General features: G+C 36.8%; 1 protein-coding gene across 3 annotated transcripts in view; it reads right to left on the bottom strand.

Moving 5' to 3' along the window:
• Positions 1-19,114, bottom strand: part of LOC132822357 (receptor-type tyrosine-protein phosphatase gamma-like) — a 695,764-nt gene that overhangs the window by 46,785 nt on the left and 629,865 nt on the right. For all 3 annotated transcript variants that reach the window (XM_060835658.1, XM_060835659.1, XM_060835660.1), the window contains 3 exons: positions 14,446-14,537; positions 5,079-5,175; positions 4,376-4,458 (listed from right to left, as the gene is read on the bottom strand). In XM_060835658.1, coding sequence (XP_060691641.1) covers positions 4,376-4,458; positions 5,079-5,175; positions 14,446-14,537 — 272 coding nt within the window. The remainder of the gene's footprint in view (positions 1-4,375; positions 4,459-5,078; positions 5,176-14,445; positions 14,538-19,114) is intronic.

Here is a 19,114-nt window from a genome sequence, read left to right as displayed (position 1 = left end):
TCTCCCCGTGTCTGCGTGGGTTTCCTCCGGGTGCTCCGGTTTCCTCCCACAGTCCAAAGATGTGCGGGTCAGGTGAATTGGCCATGCTAAATTGCCCGTAGTGTTAGGTAGGGGTAAATGTAGGGGTACGGGTGGGTTGCGGGTCGGTGTGGTCTTGTTGGGCCGAAGGGCCTGTTTCCACACTGTAAGTCTAATCTAATCTAAAAGACTGATCCCAAGCATCAGCATCTGATCTTCAGGAAATCTACTGTCAGCTCCATAACTACCCTAGTGGTGTAATGGGCATGGAATGGAAGAACATATTACGTTTGGCCTCGATCAGGGCTTGCGTGATGGAGTCACCAGCTATTGTTGCAGAGGTTAACGCATATCTTCCAGCAACTATCCTTGAAAGGCATCTAGTTGTTGAATTGAAGCAACTATATAATAAATGTCAAGGATATAGACACCATAGCTTCTACTGAGCCTGGTGCAAAATTCTAAGATGTGGCACTGATGATCATAGACAACTTGTACAGAACCTCGCTGATGACATCAACCACATTATGATGTGTTATTGACACAATTAAATCCCCTCAAAACATGTCAAGGAGATAGCCTAGTCCCCGACTTTTTCTTATTATTTAGGCAAGTGCCAGGAGTTCCGTTCTGGATGCAATTCAATTGATCAAACTACCAGACTTGAAGCAAAGTACACTTTATTCATATGCTATGGTTAAAATACAAATAAAAGATTGGGATATCATAATTCTATCAGAAAACTTAACAGAATGATAGATTATTTAACTACTAAACAACAACTGTTCCAATAAATCAACATCCCATAAACACACCCTTGGCAAAGGTAATTTCAGTGAAATTGATTGTCTCATATGCAATTCTAGCTGCAGGAGGAGAACCTCAGCCTCTATCTGTAACAGAGAAAGGAAGAAGAAATTCCACATCCAGCTTCAAGCCCCTAGTAATTACTGAAAGCTAAAACTAAAAATCCTGGTTTTGTGGGACCGTGACCCATCCATTCAGGCTGCTTCTATTGTTCCAACTTTAAAAAAAACCCCAAGGCCTCATAAGCTGTTTATGTACTTGGCTTGAAGCAGACCACTTAGTACTTCTGTCTCAACCTATATTCATGAAAAAAAAACAGGACAAAATATACCTCTTTAAGCCATAGTATCATCACACATGGTACTCTCATGTAACAGTCTATAGTGCCCTCTGCTTGGGGAAGCCAGCTATGTTATGAAAGCCTATTGCACTGACCTTGTCATTAGGAAACAAGGTGAAGTCATCTGACTTTCATAAATTGAATCAATAACAACTTTGATACATTAAAAGGAGCAAATTACTGCAGAGGCTAGAATCTATACTGAAAACAAAAGCTGCTGGGGATCACAGCAGGTCAGGTAGCATCCACCTGACCCACTATGATCTCCAGGATTTTTTTTTCAACCTTGATACATTTGTAGGTTGACCATCGAGAGATCCACACAGATCCCAGAAGATCCTTAGAAGCAGCCATTCATAGAAAAAAAAATTAATGCAGCTGTGTCTTGGCAATTCTATTGAAATAGAATAGTCACCAACCCCTTAAGGTCACAAGCCATGCTTTAAAGATATCACAGTTCTGTGATGGTGCCCCAGGACATTATTAGACTGTGGTGAAAATGTGTCTCGTTCATCTGGAGGAAATGGCATTGAGGAAAATAGTCTCTTGGCCTCCAGTACCTCCTCTGTATCCTGAGGGAAACTTCAGTTGTGACTTCTTCATGTGGAGACTGGAGATTGCTGCTGGCTCTGGACTTTCTGATGAATCTGTTCCTCCTTCATTTCTCTGCCCCTTTGCAGCTTTGCAGCAATAGTGATGATTGGGGAAGATGAGAAACCGAACAGGTGCTTAGTAATGTGAGAAGCCAGCATTCACATCACTCACAAATGATGGTGTATGACAGTCCTCCACACAGTAGAACATGAAGGAGTCCAACAAAGAAAGCCATGGGGATGCTTGTACATGGACCATTGACAGAGTGGACCTTTTCCCAATGTATGCAGTACAAACCATTTCATGCAAACACACAAGGAGAATGTTACTACGGTACATTGCTGAAACCTTGTTCCCTTCAACTGCCCCTATCATCTGAGAAAGGCAGCACTGTACATTGTCAAAAATATACTGTTCAATAGGGAATCAGCTCCTAGGTCTTGTGCACCATATGAAACTGTGGATTGACTTTGTTGATTAAAACCTGCAGGTAATACTTTGAAGGTTGCATGTGGTTTCCTCTGCTTCACAGAGATGACTGTGATCAATTTATAATGATGAATGATACAGTCAAGACTTGTGGTCAGAATGTGTATTCCATGTAGTTGGTCACTATGTGCAGTTCTCTATGATTACAAGTATTTTTACTAACCTGTAGTATGTAAGTGTATTATCAATGCAATTGCCTCCACCTCACTTCACTGAGAAATAAAACTACATCTTCAGACAGAATAAAAACACATACTCTGCCCAATACCTGTGTTATGGTAGTCATTTTCCACTTATATTGTTCATTTCATTTCGGATAAGGATGGAAGGCAATACATGTCACATTTCGCAGTGAGTTGCAGGCTTATCCTGTCAATCTAGGTAAACCCAAAAATCTTTCACTTCCTGGTCGAACATCAGTTCTGGGTATCCACATGTTCCACCTCAACTTTTTTCCATTTAAGTCTTTATCTCAACATTATCCCTGAGCCTACAGCCTACAGTTGAGTCATATCGACCACTGTGATACATTGGCCCATTAACAACCAGGGAGGTGGAGACCATTGATGATGCCCTTATCCTGCAGTAGCCTATGTTGTCTTATGCACGATCATCTCCTATCATTTCATGTTGAGCTCCTCCCTCACCTCTCCATCACACTTATTGTCCCCTCCATATCAAGTAGAAGCTGCCTCTAAACCCCACATTTGACTTCTCCAAATTGCTCGTGACAGTAGGGGCCTCTGACAACCTGACATAACATTCAAAGAACAGATCCACAGGACTGCCTTTGGTCAACACACCACCCCGACCAACCTAGCGGATAGTTCCAAATCTCTGTGCAATTCACTGATTGATTTATAGTTCAGTGCAGACTGGCTGCACAGGACCACTGAATAATGACCACTGCCCACTCACTGGAGTGCAATGGTATGAACCCCTGACCCAGCCCACCTTAAGCAGCCAACTGACCAGCTTTAAGTCTGGACTGAGACTAAACACTACCTTTCACTAACTATGGTGGGATATCCCGACTTATGACCGTCTCCTTGACTTGCCTGAGCAGTACTCTCCTTAGACTTTGAGACATAGCTCTTTGGTTGAAGCATATTCAGTATGTTTGCCATTTAACCTGCTGGTATATGTGATAGATGTGACATTGGTATTGCATGGTGTGAGTTCACCCTCTTGACTGATCACTACTGGCAAACATGACAAACTACCTGGCTTTATATCTGCACATAAAGGCATGGCAAAATGTAGGTACTATGAGCCTGTAAAAAAGGCAAGGCAGAGCAGAGATCCTGAGAGCATTCAAATAGGCGAGAGGTGTGTGTGTGTGTGATGGAAGCAGCAAAGAACCCTGAGGTGCACCCTGCTCCATGCAGGAGATGAGTTCCTATCCAAGCATGCAAAGCAGCCTGGCAACAGCATTACAACAAAAAACGTTGGTGCAATCGAGACTACAATATTGAATAGACTTTGACTTTAAGGATTCAGAGGTGTGCCACAGTGATGTGGTCAGGTTGTAGTGTGTCTAATGCTGGATGATGGAGGAGTTAATTGATTGCTACCCATGGTGTGTGCCAGAGATACTGAGGACTGCTAGCTGAGTTAGAAGCCAGGAGAGCAAGCAACCAGTGAAACTATGCGATACCCAGTCAGACTTTCATGTCAGGAATTATCATTATCTAGTCTTTCTTTGCCACATGGGAGAATAGGAAATAGCATAGAAATGAGGCAAGAATAGATAATAATGAGATGTTAACACATGCAAATTAGCCTCTTGCTGCTCACTAGTAAAATTCACATATCGTCGTTCAAACCTTCAGTGGAAAATTCAACATTTCTTTCTCCATGTTGGGAATCAATTTTTACCAAACTCGCCATATTTTCCCACCTGACTTGCCATTTCCCAAGTCATTAAGTGGCTGGAAACTTCATCTCATTGGTTTAATTGTCTCTGACTTAGCTGGACTTAAACTTAGAACTTAAAATGAACAACATTTGCACGCAATTTTCAAATATATAACTGATTCAGTTTCTAATTTAACTCTGGAATTCTTTGAATTGAATGACCATGACAAATGAGAGAAATATAACATAAAATATAAAAGAATGACTTACATCAACATAATTGGCATTGATGTAGTCACTATGCTTTGAATCTTTTCCTGGTATTGGTCTTAGTTTAACTCTGCTGTGATCATCTGGAGAAGGAGAAATATTAGTCCACAAGAATAAATCATCTTGATCTTCATAGATATTTCAAATATTACTTTTCAAATTTTAAACTATCACGCATGTTCAACAAATAAATCAGCACATTGTAAACAGGGAAGGGAATGGTTAGCTCAGTTGGCTAGTATGTGGTTTAGAATAATGCCAAAAGTGTGGGTTTAAGCCCCATTCCAGCTGAGGTTGAATTGGGACTACCTACTTGTCATAGCTTTGAGAGTGGAAGGCAATGGCAAACCACTGACATCAAAAACAAATCTAAGGAAATGGCTCAAGAGGAAGCATTGCCAAACAATCAGCTAAGGAGACCTAATTTTGGGCAAGCTCTCATGAACGAATGAATAAACACTCATCTATTTCACTAACACTATAATCACTATAGGACTAACACTAATCTATTTCATAACAGTTACTATTGAGGAATCAATAATCATTTTTAGAAATATTTTTAATTTATGTAGAATCTTAACTGAACATCCTATACTTTCTATAGATATTGTATGCCAAACCATCCAATGTGAAGAGATTTGTGGACAATATTTTTGAAAGATTGACTTAAGCATGAATATATTAGAATCCAGTATAGTCTTACATGCTACAATGTTGATGTATCGGTTTTTGTGCTTGTTATCTGGATGGTTGGAGTGTTCTGATGTGATGTTCATATCAGCTGTACAGCGCTGCACTTCCTATACATAGAAAAGGCAAAAGAAAGCTTTATTGGTTTTCTATTTCAAAACATATTATTGCATTCAATAGTTTATGTGTGGTACAAAGATTATTGTATACAAAATTCAGGATTTTTAAAGGCATATTATCTCAAAAATCCAATTGTTATTTAATTATGGTTCAAGATGAAAATTAAACCTCTACAAAGGCTCAGTAATTTATGCAGTCAATAGTTCAGTTATACAATCTAGAAAATTGCAGCTTGGTATCAAACTCGCACTGCCTGCTCCTCACATCTTAGAGAGCAGTTGAAATACTGCAATTAGCTGTAGTATCCTCAGATTTGGGAAACAAAAATAGCTTTGGCTTCTACCCTTGATTGTTATCCAGTACCTCCTGTTGGAAATCTCTTTTGTTCCAGTTGTAAAACCCCTTTGAGAAACATATTCCATTGGTGGGGCACTGGAGAATATTGTACATGAGCAAGAGGCAGCAATTTTACAAAGTGATAGGGACTGAAAAAATGGGTGGAAATGAAATGTGCATTTCTTTTTCTGAAAGGATAAAAATGATCAAAAAGGCTGTAGATAATAGTTTTAGTTATATAAATTCAAAGGGCTGTGTATTCCAATTCTAAAAAAATTAGTAGTTACTTATAAAAGTAATGGGGTAGATTTTCATCTGTACTGCCCAGGCATTAAACACCTTAGGAGCCTAGAACTGAAAGTCCAACAGGGAAGCTCACATCAAGATTGCAGACCCCAAACTTTTTATCTTTCCAATTATGTGATGGAAAGAACATTAGCAGGGGTTGATTTTCCATTCAGGCCTTTCTCTCTGTGCTATGCCCAGGCAATGCTTAGTTAGTCTGACAGTATCTGTATACTTGCGTGTTTGAATTTTTTTTTAATCCTTTAAAATGATCTAATTTAATATATTATTTAGGAAATTATGTGTGCAATTCGAATGGTCACACTTAAATTCCATTTGGCTTTGTTTTTGGAATATAATTAAACCTTTAACTTCATGGTAAAGTATATGGGAAGAATTTGTGGGAACAATCCAGTGAGAAAAGAATTGAGATAAAAGAGCTGCCATGATCTTGTTGAATATACAGACTCTAAGGACTGCTTACTCCTGCTTTAGTTCTTATGTTCATCAAGTATTGACTAATGTCAGGAGACTGAAGAAATTCCTTTGCTCAAGTTCATTAAAATGTCAATAAAACATTTTCTGGTTAATTAGATATAGTGCTAAAGGATAAATCATTTACAAACACATGGCCAACGTCTGGACACTTCCCAGAGTAGCAATCTACATTAAGAAAACCTAGTGTATCAGGATAACTATTCACTCAGAGTCATAGAGATTGTACAGCACAGAAACAGACCCTACGTTCCAAATCGTTCATGCAGACCAGATATCCTGACCTAATCTAGTCCCATTTGCCAGCACTTAGCCCATATCCCTCTAAATGCTTCCTATTCATATACTCATCTAGATGCCTTTTAAATGTTGCAATTGTACAATCCTCCACCACTTCCCCTGGCAGCTCATTCCATGCACACACCACCCTTTGTGTGAAACATTTGCCCCTTAAGTCTCTTTTATATCTTTCCCCCCCTCACCCTAAACCTGTGCCCTCTAGTTCTGAACTCCCCTACCCCAGGAAAAAGACTTTGTCTATTTATCCTATCCATGCCCCTCATGATTTTATAAACCTCCATAAGGTCACCCCTCAGCCTCCGATGCTCCAGGGAAAACAGCCCCAGCCTATTCATCCTCTCCGTATAGTTCAAATCCTCCAACCCTGGCAACATCCTTGTAAATCTTGTCTGAACCCTTTCAGGTTTCATGGTTAACAGCTGATTGGGCAATGTGCTCACTATAAAATGTCCATTTTGAAAAGGTGACCGAGGTCTGATGAAGGAAAAGACAGGAAATTTAACCAAAATATTATTTAATCAACTGTAAAAACTAATATTCAGGAAAATAACATAATGAATTATTCCATGTACAATGGATTGAAATGATCAATACCAAATAAAGTGGAAGGTATGTAATCACTTTATATTTAGTTTTGATGATAGTTTACTGAAATTCAAGACATGTAAAACTTATTTGTCAAGTTTTTTTGCTTGTACAAAGCTTTTGGACAACTGCAGCAAATGGGTATGATCTATTAAAATTGTATGCTTTGGGTAGATTAATCTCAAACAGTTAGCTATTACTCAAGATTCTTTCCTCTCAGTTTCTTTTCCTTCATTAAAGGTGCTGTATCATGACAGAGTGCAGTTCCAGCAGCTTTCTGGTATTTCAGACAGATGACAATATGAGAGTCTCAACCCTGCCATTTTGTCAGCTTGTTCAACTGTTGCAAGCATCACAATGGAGTTCACTCTTCACCTGATTTGACATATAGCGAATTTTCAGCAGGATTCACAAACCAACCATCAGGGTGGGGAAAGTCAGTTTCTTTTTTCTTTTGGGTATTAGAAGCTATTTGTCAATTGTGAATTCTGATAGTGGGAAAAATATTGCTACTTTTGCATAGGTTATCACATGCAGGATGGACCCAACCCCCTCTCATGAGCCACAGATTCACTATTATCACTGGTTATTAGACACTTAGTAGAAAAAGGACGAAACTCTCCCTAACCCAAAGCACTGATATCAATTGTGGCATCTCTACTTTCCTGATCTGCATGAGTCCGATGATCAACAATTTAAGCAACTGACCCATTGAAGGAATTTAGTTTATCTCGCTTCTTATTTAACGGTCACTATTTTATAGTTTCAAATATGGTTTGCTTGAAAAATAAAACACCATATTTAAAAATCAGAATTAGAATTGAACTTATTTGCATCATTTATTGCTTTAGCTCGTCAGTATTATTTTGTATTATGTTTAAGGTATACATATAGTTAACAAGAACTAATCCCTGGCCGTAGTGTTTTTATACTGTTTCCTGTGCACAGCATATATTTAAAATAAGAAAACTCTTTTGATTTGCAACAGATAAAACATGTAATTTTCATTTAAACCTTTAATGGTTTTGTGAAAAAAAATCACCATTGCATATTGCAACACTTTTCTGAGAATGAAGGGGTACAGGAGAGAGTAGTGCAGTGAATAAAAAGAATAATTATGAAAGAAGGCAATAGTGTAAAAACTGATTGAAAAAGGACCACAACAGGCAGTGCATCCTGACATCATCCATCTTATAATGCTGAGAGGATAGTAAAAACTAAAACCAGAAAATTCTGGCCACAATTTTTACAATTTAAATTTAAATTTGAAAGCGGTACCAGAGAATTGGAAGCTTATCACTTCAACATCTCTGATCAAAATAGGAATACGAATAAAATAGGAATTCAAATAAAAAAGGATAACCATAGACCTCACAATCTCATATTAGAAACGGATAAGCATTGCAAGAATGTGATTCAACAAAAGTAATGCTCACCTAGAAAGACATGTGAACAGATTTCTTTAATACAATTTTGAGCAAAAATGAGACCAAGATACAGAGCTAACACTGTAACATGGATTGATCAGCATGAGGTAGTAGGAAAGAGGTTGTATGTCTGATTTGTGTGATATAACAAGTGGTACGCTTGCTTCAGGGATCTTTACTGCAACCTCAGTTTTTTACAAATTTATCAATAACCTAATGGGTCTAAAAACTTGGATACATGAGTTTGAAGATGACATTAAGTTAGAAAACACAATAAATTATGTGAAGGAGAACAGAAAATCACAAACTAAGAGTCAGGTTAAATGAAGAGCCAGAAATATGGCAGGAAGAAATGAGAGTTTTGTGAAATTTGAGATTAATCTGAGGGAGACAAATCAGAGAAATTTCTTATTGCTGAAGGTGATGTAATAGAGCAAAGGAATTTGAATGTTCTTGTACATCAATCACCAAAAGCTAGTTTACAACCACACCAGTAATCAAAACGGCAAATGAAATGTTAGTCATTATCTCAAGGAGTTTAGAACTCTAAAGTGATGATTGTATGTTTCCATTGTACAGATCCATATTTAGAGTACTTGAGCACCAAATTTCAGGAAAGTTCATTGGCCTTTGGTCCTAACAACATCGATTACTCAGAATGATACTAGACTATAAAAAAAAGTTAAGTTGCATAAATAGTTCTAATTTCATTGAGTTTCGAAGAGATGTTTAATATGATAGAAGAATTTGATTGGGGAGATTAAGAAGAAACTACTTAGACCTAGTATGAAAAGCAAGAACAGGACATCATCTTAAGAATTACAGCAGGCCATCTTATTACAAAACAAAACAGAAAGGATTTTTACTCACTGAAATCTGGAACTCGCTTCTTCCACAAGCATGTGAATAATTAGTCAATTTAAATTTTCATGACTGATTTGATCGGATAGAAGGAGAATCTCTGGACACAATGAGTTTGCAGGTGCCATGAGTGTGATAGGGAGGAAAATGAGACAAAAAAAAATGATGGTTTTGGCATGAAGTGGTGGAGATTTAGTGAAAGAGGTGGAAGCAGCAGAAACACCTGAATGGGTGATCTGCATCTTGATATGTTAAAGAAGTCCATGAATTCCTCACACTTCTTACTGCAACAAGGGTGAAAGAGCAGGGCACAAGAATTCAAGGGCGTAGTTCATCGTGAAGAAGAGAAGGCAGCATTTATCTTGATTAGCTTTATATTCAACGATGATGAAATATGTCTGCAGGTTTCAATAAATCACTCAATTTTTAACCTTATATTTCAGATAATGATAAGGCAACAGACATTGCAAGAATCTGATGCAATCAGGGTTGGAGGTGTGTGTGTCAAATGACAAAATACTAAGTGTTGCTAAGAGTCTTAATAAATTTGATCTGCTTGATATGCTATGTTCACATCACTATCATTACAAATGTTGCATAAGAATGTAAGCATAGACCTGCCAGTAATGTCTTGCTCTTCAATGTCTCAGATATATATGATTATAACATGCTGATTAATGTTCTGTCAGCTTTAGTTGAACAGGAAACACCACTGCATGCTTCAAAAGTAGATCCCTACATGAATTGCTTCCTTTCTCATTTAAGGAACGTTGTTTAAGGGAAAAGGTAGGCATGAAAAGGTGCAGTCTTTTTAAATGACTTAAAAGGACAAATCAAGAGAACACTTCTGATTATAAGCTACTACTTATGTCATTAGTATTGCAAAAGTAATCCACTTAACTCTCATGTTTTATGCAATATGTAAAAGTCACGCATCACATTAAACATAACTAACTGATTAGTGATCCTTTCCTGGAGTGGAGCATTTCATTACATTTGGCGTTCAAATTTCTTCTGTGGAGTTGCTTAGTGACTGTGTGTTACTATATTGACATAAACAAACATAATATGACAAGCATAGAAAGAAGCCATTTAACAGATAGTCAGATAATCTAATAATAGTTCAATTGCATGCAAATCTATATTCAGTTACAACCATGCTGAAAAGGTTACCTTTAAACATGTCCCAGTTTCAATGTCCCAATTCCGTTGTAAAAATAAGTACTGCTCACCATTATTAAACAGTAAATCATACATTAACTTCCAGCAATTGCATATATGTACCCATACATGGAAATTAAGAAGTTGCTGTACTAGGTTTCCTTTTCCTCCACAAGCTCCACTGTACAAGTATTGTGTTAAGAGACTCAGCATTGAAACACATGGAGCACCACAAAGTTGATGTACTTACATGATATATGCCCAATTAACAAACCAAGGAGAGTTAGGGCCTGCCCATTCAGTACAGACAAATTTTTAATCGTTCAACAAATCTTATTATTGAGACACTGGAACCTTCTGACACTGAAAAGCAACATTTTTGAGTAAGTAACCTCAATTATTGTTTGAAATTTATAAAAGCAAAACTATGTAAGTAATTTAATGTTTACTTTAGCTTATCTATTTTTCAACTTATTTCAGAGGAGGAAATATATTCTTAAAGATGAAACCTCCGAAGTTATTTTGTGGAAAAAGTCTGCACAAGTACTTCAGATGTTACAGTACGTAATTTAGTGCTAACCCCTCCATATACTTATGGGAAAACATACTACAGAGAATGAATGCTACAAACTGACGAATTGATCAATAAGAAACTTAATTGCATTTTGGTGTGCTGATATAATGAGATGATAATTATGAGATTAATTATCTCAAAAAATACTCACGAACTAATTCTGTTTTTGGAAGTTAAAATATATTGTGAAAAATATACCCCTGAATAGCAGCAACTAAATTACTTCCAGGTGAAAATGAATGATTTTAATCACTGGGTTCAGCAAAGGGCAATGTATTAATACTATGCCCTGTACTGCCTCTCTTGGAATATGTCAATTGGAATTGGTCAATTGGTTCCCCATTCTCCATATCCAGCAGTTCACTCTGTGAATTATATAGACTGTTCTCATCAAATTATATAAAAAGACAGATTATTTTGAGAACAGTATATTAATCTTTATTTTTCTAACACAATTTCAGATGTTGAATAACATGGTACATGACTGTATGTAAACATATATATCTATATATACTTCAAATTATTCTGCAGTTTACGCGGATACTTCATAGAAAATCACAGTTTCACCAGAGATTAGAACTGCAGTCGGAAACCCAGTAAAACAGCCCAGACTTCAGTCAACAAGGAGGTTAACAACATTGATTCCCATATTCATGTTAAAACAGTTGGCAAAAAGAATGTTTTAAGCATCAGACACAACTTAATGCTCTAATTGGATCGGTGACCCTTCCTAAAAACTCTAACTACTTGAAAAATATTTGATAAAACCATTGACTGCAAATCTTGGGTACTGAGGATCCATGGATTTAATTTTTACTCTAGTTTATCTATTTTAGGATCGTCTATTTTCTCACTACAAAATTAGATTAAAAACTTAGAATAAAGCGCTTGTTTGTTAACAACAGAGCTGACCTTTAGACTGTACCAATTATTAAATACCTTTTTGTAAAGCAACCTGAAGAAAATAGCTTTCTGAAGAATTAGATCAAGTGAAGCAGTTAACAGCCCAGTGACACACTGAGTTGGTGTGCTAACACTTGACAAATTCATGAAAAATAAGGTACATTTGCAACCATAATTCTCCAGCAAGGCAAGTTCCCAATCACAAAATGATTCCTTGAGAGGTGGTAGCGACACAATGGGTCACTGTTAATGGGAGATAATGGCCCAGTTACCTACCCAGCTCAATAAATGTTTGCGGTGGATCTAACATGGTCATGATATGCAAAGGTGGCTAGGTTTAAGAAAAAGAAATATATTTTCAAATAAATAAAGTCTTGAGTACTTTTGATTCAACTGAATTAATTGGCTTGACTACAAACCTCATTGTAAGTGTGACTCCATGGTATACAAACAGTACATTATTTTATAGTAAATGCACCACTTTGACTATTATTTGGCTATTTGAATGAAAAGCAGAAGTATGCAGTTAGGAAGTTATTGGCATTGACAAACCATCAGCTAAATGATTGAGCAGAGATAAAAGCCTTTAACAATGTTGACACTATGCAGGACAAACATTTGCCCCAAGAGAATTGCTTTTGATCAAGACGATCTAATTCAAATCAGCCAAAATCTATTATTCATGATCTGGCAGGCCACTGCTATTAATCACATCTGTTTGTTACACCATTAAACATACTGTGGAATAATTTCATCGAATAAACAAATCAAGATGTGTGATGAAAAATGAATTCATTAATCCAAATGACTGTTGTGCTCCATCACCTTTTAATCTTTCGCTCTCTAATTCAGCCATATTCAATTTTATAGCTGTGTGAATTGTTATAGAGTTTGAAGTACATTTTAAGAACTCATTAAAGACTGTGTTTATGATTTGTGAAAAAACATATTTCACATTAACAGATCTTTTTCTGAAATGAGAATCTGCAATTTCATTACCATTATAGAATACAACAAAACCAATTATTAGCACTTCTCAAGAAGTCCCCATTTACAGGACCTTCAAAGTTTTAAATTCCAACCTTCTAATACTATTAGCAAAGAGAATAAATGTTGCAATTTTGTATTTACTTAAATGCACTTAATGATATAAACTTAATGACAAAGGATAAAAAGCATATTTGAATTGTATGTCAACATTAATGGTGCTCAACAGGGACAGGGGAATCCCTGACAGCACTGTCAGTACTGTGTAACAGAAAATGGACATATGCGAGAAAGAAAAATCAGAAAGTGTCTAACCACTTTATTTAAAAGTGACAGCACCCAACAGGGAGCTTGGTCTGGCTCATCTAATTCAGCTGTAGTGATGGAAAGAAGATAAAATAATCCAGTCTATGGGAAGAGGTCAATTTTTTGAATTTTGTTTCCTTGTCACTTCACCAAGAGCAGTCGCTGTTGGGAGCTTATGGGCCAACCCAGGTCTGAAATTGTCCTGCTTTTCCAAAGGAAAGATTTGTATCATCTTGGGAGTTTAAAATCAAGACTAAAGAAGATTAAAAAAGATTAAAATATGGGGTTTTTTCAGCAAGATACACAAACAGTCAATGAAGCACAGCAGCTGGAAGAGATCACATCGAAGAATGCAGGAAGTGGATATCATGAGGCTCTCTGAATCTTGAAAGGGATGACATGCAGGAGAACAAGCAGCACTCCAATCCAAATTTCAGCAACAGTTCTTCATGAGAGTGCTCCAAGATGCAGACATATGCTGTGCTTAAACCAGTGCAGTATTTTCCAGCCCTAAACCAGGAAATGCAAAAACTGTGCAGTCATAGACAGTTGACAGCAAGGAACACTAAAGTGCCTTTGAACCAATCTGAAATATAGTTCCCCATTTTAAAAAATCTAAAACTTCCTAGTATTGTACTCCATCCAGTATACTTTGTCTTCATACATGGTATGATCCAGGATTGGGTTCCAGTAATCTCCACATATTTTTAACTGTTAAATGAAACTATGGAACTTCAAAAGAAATAAACATTGTTTTATTATTCCCATAAATTACTGTGGGAAAATAACACATTACAAGAGGTGAAACAGAAAGCTATAAATTATTATAACTGTGAAATAGATTAAAAAGGAAGGTATGGAACTCTTTTTGTTATTTCAGCCATTTGCTTCCATTGTACAATTTTACTTAAATGACATTACACTATAAAATAGCATAGTATAGTTACCAATCTCTAATTTACCCAAAAGAAAAGCACCACAAAATGTGAACATGGAACCTGTTCTTAAAAATATTAGGAACTAATACAACACCAACTTACCTCAAATTCCTCAGAGAATCCATGTTGGTTATTGGTATACAGTTCATTTATGTGCTTTACAAACTGCTTGACTGGAATGGCCTCCATATCATCTGCAGGGAAGAACAAATAAAGATGTTGCTAGGTAACTAACACAATTACAGAAGAGGTTCATGAGTTTGGTCCAATTAATAGCTTTTCATGCAAAAGCTGAACTGGTGTTACATGTCTGTAAATCTCAAAAATGCTTCAGACTTAACTAATATACATAAATCAGCTTTGATGAAAACTAATCAAAATGCAACACATTTGGCAAACCAGAACTGCTCTGGGATTACATTTCAATGAGTGTGTTTGGGTGGGAATAGAGAGTCTTAATTATTTATTTAATGTATTGAGATGAAAAACACACCTGAGCTCAATACGAGGTAAAAGACCCAACATTAGCTTTGTGCCCTTGGCATCGAAACAAACATTTTGTTTTGCATATTCCAAATAACTCAGCAAGATGGTCTGATCTTAAAAGCAGAAATTTAAATTTATATTAATATGAATAAATGTGAAACAGGTTCAACAGAACATGGACCTAAGTGACTGGATGTAGGAAGGATACTGCACAAAGAAAAAAAGGACTGTGCAGTTTAATACAATCTTCTGCTTGAATCCATATCCTTGCAAAATAAAGCATCTGTTCGATCGTTTCAGCTATAAAAGCAAGCCAAGGAAAGATCACAAGGGGGAGAAAAGCAAACACTTTGTCAAATGTTTAAAAAAAATCAAATGCTTGTTTGTAGAACATGCATGCTGAAATACTATCATGTGGAATTTGTGGTAAAATTTGCAATTTGACATTATGCGAAGGTTAAAGTAATTTTCCCAGCTGGTATTTGAAACATCAAAGTCTTGTGAGTACAGGAAAACTCCTATTATCCACCCAAGAAGGGCAGTGGGTATTTTGTTCGGACAACTGATCGTTCGGATAATTGATTTGATTGCAAACAAGCGGTAATTTGTTAGTTATCTGACAATGCACGCCATAATGCCGTTTAACTGACAACTGAATGCTGAGTTGCCTAATGCCGTTTTTACGGGACCTTGAGATCTTGGTTGGATAATCCAATATTTGGATAACTGATGTTCGGATAATCGAGGTGGCCCTGTATTTGGGTGGTAGTATGAGCTTAGAACACTAGAAACAGGAAAAACTAACAATACAAATTAAACTGAGGAACAGCAATCACTGACAGATTTGAATATGCTGCTTGTACTAGAGTCTATCTCAGTGTTAATTACTTCAAATTAAGGCATCTAATTATTTTTATTAGCATTTGAGCAGTTAAGAAAATAAAATAGATTGTTATGCATTTTCTCCGACTGATCAGTAGTATTATGAAGTAATTAAACTTCATTAAAAAAGATTCTGGAATTGAAAATAAAAATAGAAATTGCTGGAATACATACACAAGATTGAAAATAGAGTTTGTGATAAAATAAAATAAAAAACTGAATGCTGGAAATCCGAAACAAAAACAGGAAGCGATAGAGAAAATCAGTCCAGCACTTTTTGTTTTTGCTAAAGTTTTGGATGAGACCCTTTTGTTCAAGATCTCATCAAGCAAATTCTAACTTGATCATGTATAAAGCACAGAAACAGACCCTTCAGTCTAACACGTCCATGCTGACCGGATTTCCCAAATGAAACGAGTCCCATTTGCCCGCGACTGGCCCATATCCATGTAAACTTTTCCGATTTATGTACCCATCCAGATGTCTTTTAAATACTGTCACTGTACCTGTTTGAAAAAGTTGCCCCTCGGATCCCTTTTAAATCTTTCCTCTCTCACCTTAAACCTACACCCTCTAGTTTTAAATTTCCCTATTCTGGGAAAAAGATCTTTACTGTTCTCTTACCTATACCCCTCATGATTTTATAAACCTTTATAAGGTCACCCCTCAACCTTCTATGCTTCAGGGAAATAAGTCCCAGACTACCCAGCTTCTCCTTGTAACTCAAACCCAGTTAGATTCTTGTAAATGTCTTCTGTATCCTTTCCAATTGAATAATATTCTTCCTATGTGTGACCAGTACAGTACATAGTGCTCCAAAAGTGGTCTCACCAATGTTCTAAACAGTGGCAGTATGACGTCCCAGCTCCTATACCCAATGCTCTGACCAACAAAGGCAAGCGTGCCATATGCCTTCTTGACCATCCTGTCTCCTGTAACACCACTTTCAAGAAACTATATACCTGAATCCCTAGGTCTCTCTGTTTGATTCCTCAGTGCTCTACTATTAAATGTATAAGTCGTGCCCTGATTTGTCTTACCAAAATGCTTGAGTTGTTAATTGTTCTACTTTGGACTACCACTATTTCTCTTTTTATACCAGGCTGGCTTCGGTTGATTACCCTCAATATTAGACCTCTGTGAAAGATTACAAGTTTGTACTAAAGGCAAAATAAAAAACTTAACTATTTATTCAATATTAAACTAGTTTTTCTAAAGGAAATTGGATTTCTTGGGAGCAATGTCTTTGAATCATAGGATCCTTACAGTGTGGAAACAGGCCATTTGGTCCAATGAGTCCACACCGATCCTCTGCAGAGTAACCCACCCAGACCCATTCCCCTACCCTAATACACTACGTTTCCTCTAACTAATGCACCTAATCTACACATCCTTGAACACTATGGGCAATTTAGAATGTCGATTCACCTAACCTGCACATCTTTGGACTGTGGGAGGAAACCGGAGCACCCGGAGGAAACTCACACAGACATGGAGAGAATGTGCAAGTTCCACACAGACAGTCACCCGAGGCTGGTATTAAATTCAGGTTCCTGGTGTTGAGAGACAGCAGTGCTAACCATTGAGCCACTGTGCCGCCCACTATGAAAATACAACTATGAAGACAGATAAGTAATTTTAATTCTAAATTTAGCCTTTATATGGCAAAAAATGAAATTGTAGCCACTTCCATTATAGCATATCTTTTTTCAACTCTTTCATTTGATGTGGGCATCACAGACAAGGTCATTATTTCATACCCACCCTTTGGAAATCGGATGTCAGTTTCATTTCACTATATGCAAGCAGAGATCATGAAGTGAAATTTCACTCAGCACATATAAAAAAAAACACCAACACATATGGTTGAATTGTTGCCTATAATGTTTAATTCTAAATAAATAGAAGACTGAATAAAGATTGGATCCAATACTGCTCTTCACCAATGTGCTTTCTGGGATAGAACAGTCCTCATTGCTTTTGAAAAGATCGTGGTGAGCTACCTTCTTGCACCACTGTAACCTATCTGTCAAAGTTACTTCTTCATTATTATTAAGGTGGAAAATTGCAAGATTTTGACCCAGGAACAATACAGGAATAGCAAAGCAGGACCAAATTACTGCCAGTACCTGTACTGAAAACAGAAAGTGCTGGAGGTCACAGCGGGTCAGGCAGCATTCACGGAGAGAAAGCTAACTAATGTTTTTGAGTCTAGATAAGGATTAATCTAGACTTGAAACGTTATCTTGTTTTCTCTCCATGGATGGTCCCTGACCTGCTGTGATCTCCAGCATTTTTGTTATCAGTACAGGAATAGCAATGTAGTTCTAAGTTGATATAATATCTGATTTGGAGGGGAACTTGCAATGTTCCCAAGTGTCTTTCAGAACTTTTCTTTCTCAGAGGCAAGGTTGCAGGATTAGGTGATGCTATCAAGGAAGTGATGACGGGCTGCTGCAGTGCATTTTATAGACAGTACTCACTGCATTATACCAGTTGTGGAGGTAGTGAATATTTCAGGTGATGTGTGGAATGCCAATCAATCAGTTAGGCTGCTTTGTCTTGCTTCATGGTGTTGAGAGAATTCATATAATGATGAAATATGATAAAAAATCCCAACATTTTTGGTTTGTATGCATGGCATAAGAATATGCAAATAATGTTTCATTTGAGAACAATTAAGTACAATAAGATATCTTCAACATTATCATTCACATACTGTAAGCTCGATTCCTATAGTAAGTTTATACTTGTGCTTATCTACTGTGTACAAAATTGATGAGAATCTACACAACCAATTCAAATTTAAAGAGCTGAAATTCACAAAATAAATAAGATGAAATATTAAGCTTTTTGGCAAATAATTTTCACCCATTAAACCCAATACAATAAGAACTCAGCTGAATTTCATGTCAGTTATATCATGTGAACTACAACTTGAATTTTGAATTCATGATGGAACAAGAACAAAATCATAAAACCTAAGCTACTGGAGAGGAATGAAAGAGTTTTCTGCTTAACATACTGAGCACAAGGGCATTGAATTGATGGAGAAACTGTCATGAATATTCACCAGAACATCTGAAGACGTCCAGGAGAAATAGAGAAAATTGTCTTTATGATGATTCTCCAAGGATGACTCAACTAAGGGACATAGCCGATTAGGAAAATCCATACAGAAATTAATACCAAATGTATTGCTTGCCTACAGTTAGTAAAGGTCACTTCATCCGAGCACTTGGGTGCACAGCAACTCAACTTATGACAAAGACAGACACAAAGTGAATAGAACAACTATGCTATGATAATGACATCAGTAACAGACATAAGACAAACTTATGCAGGAGTCTCATTATGATTAATGGGATGTCAGTGTTAACAGGCAACCTAAGTCTCTTAAAGG

The sequence above is a fragment of the Hemiscyllium ocellatum genome, chromosome 14, assembly GCF_020745735.1.
Source record: "Hemiscyllium ocellatum isolate sHemOce1 chromosome 14, sHemOce1.pat.X.cur, whole genome shotgun sequence".
In the NCBI taxonomy this organism is placed as follows: Eukaryota; Metazoa; Chordata; class Chondrichthyes; order Orectolobiformes; family Hemiscylliidae; genus Hemiscyllium; species Hemiscyllium ocellatum.
The sequence above is the reverse complement of the archived record's forward strand: the minus strand, read 5'-3'. Positions and strand labels throughout refer to the sequence as shown.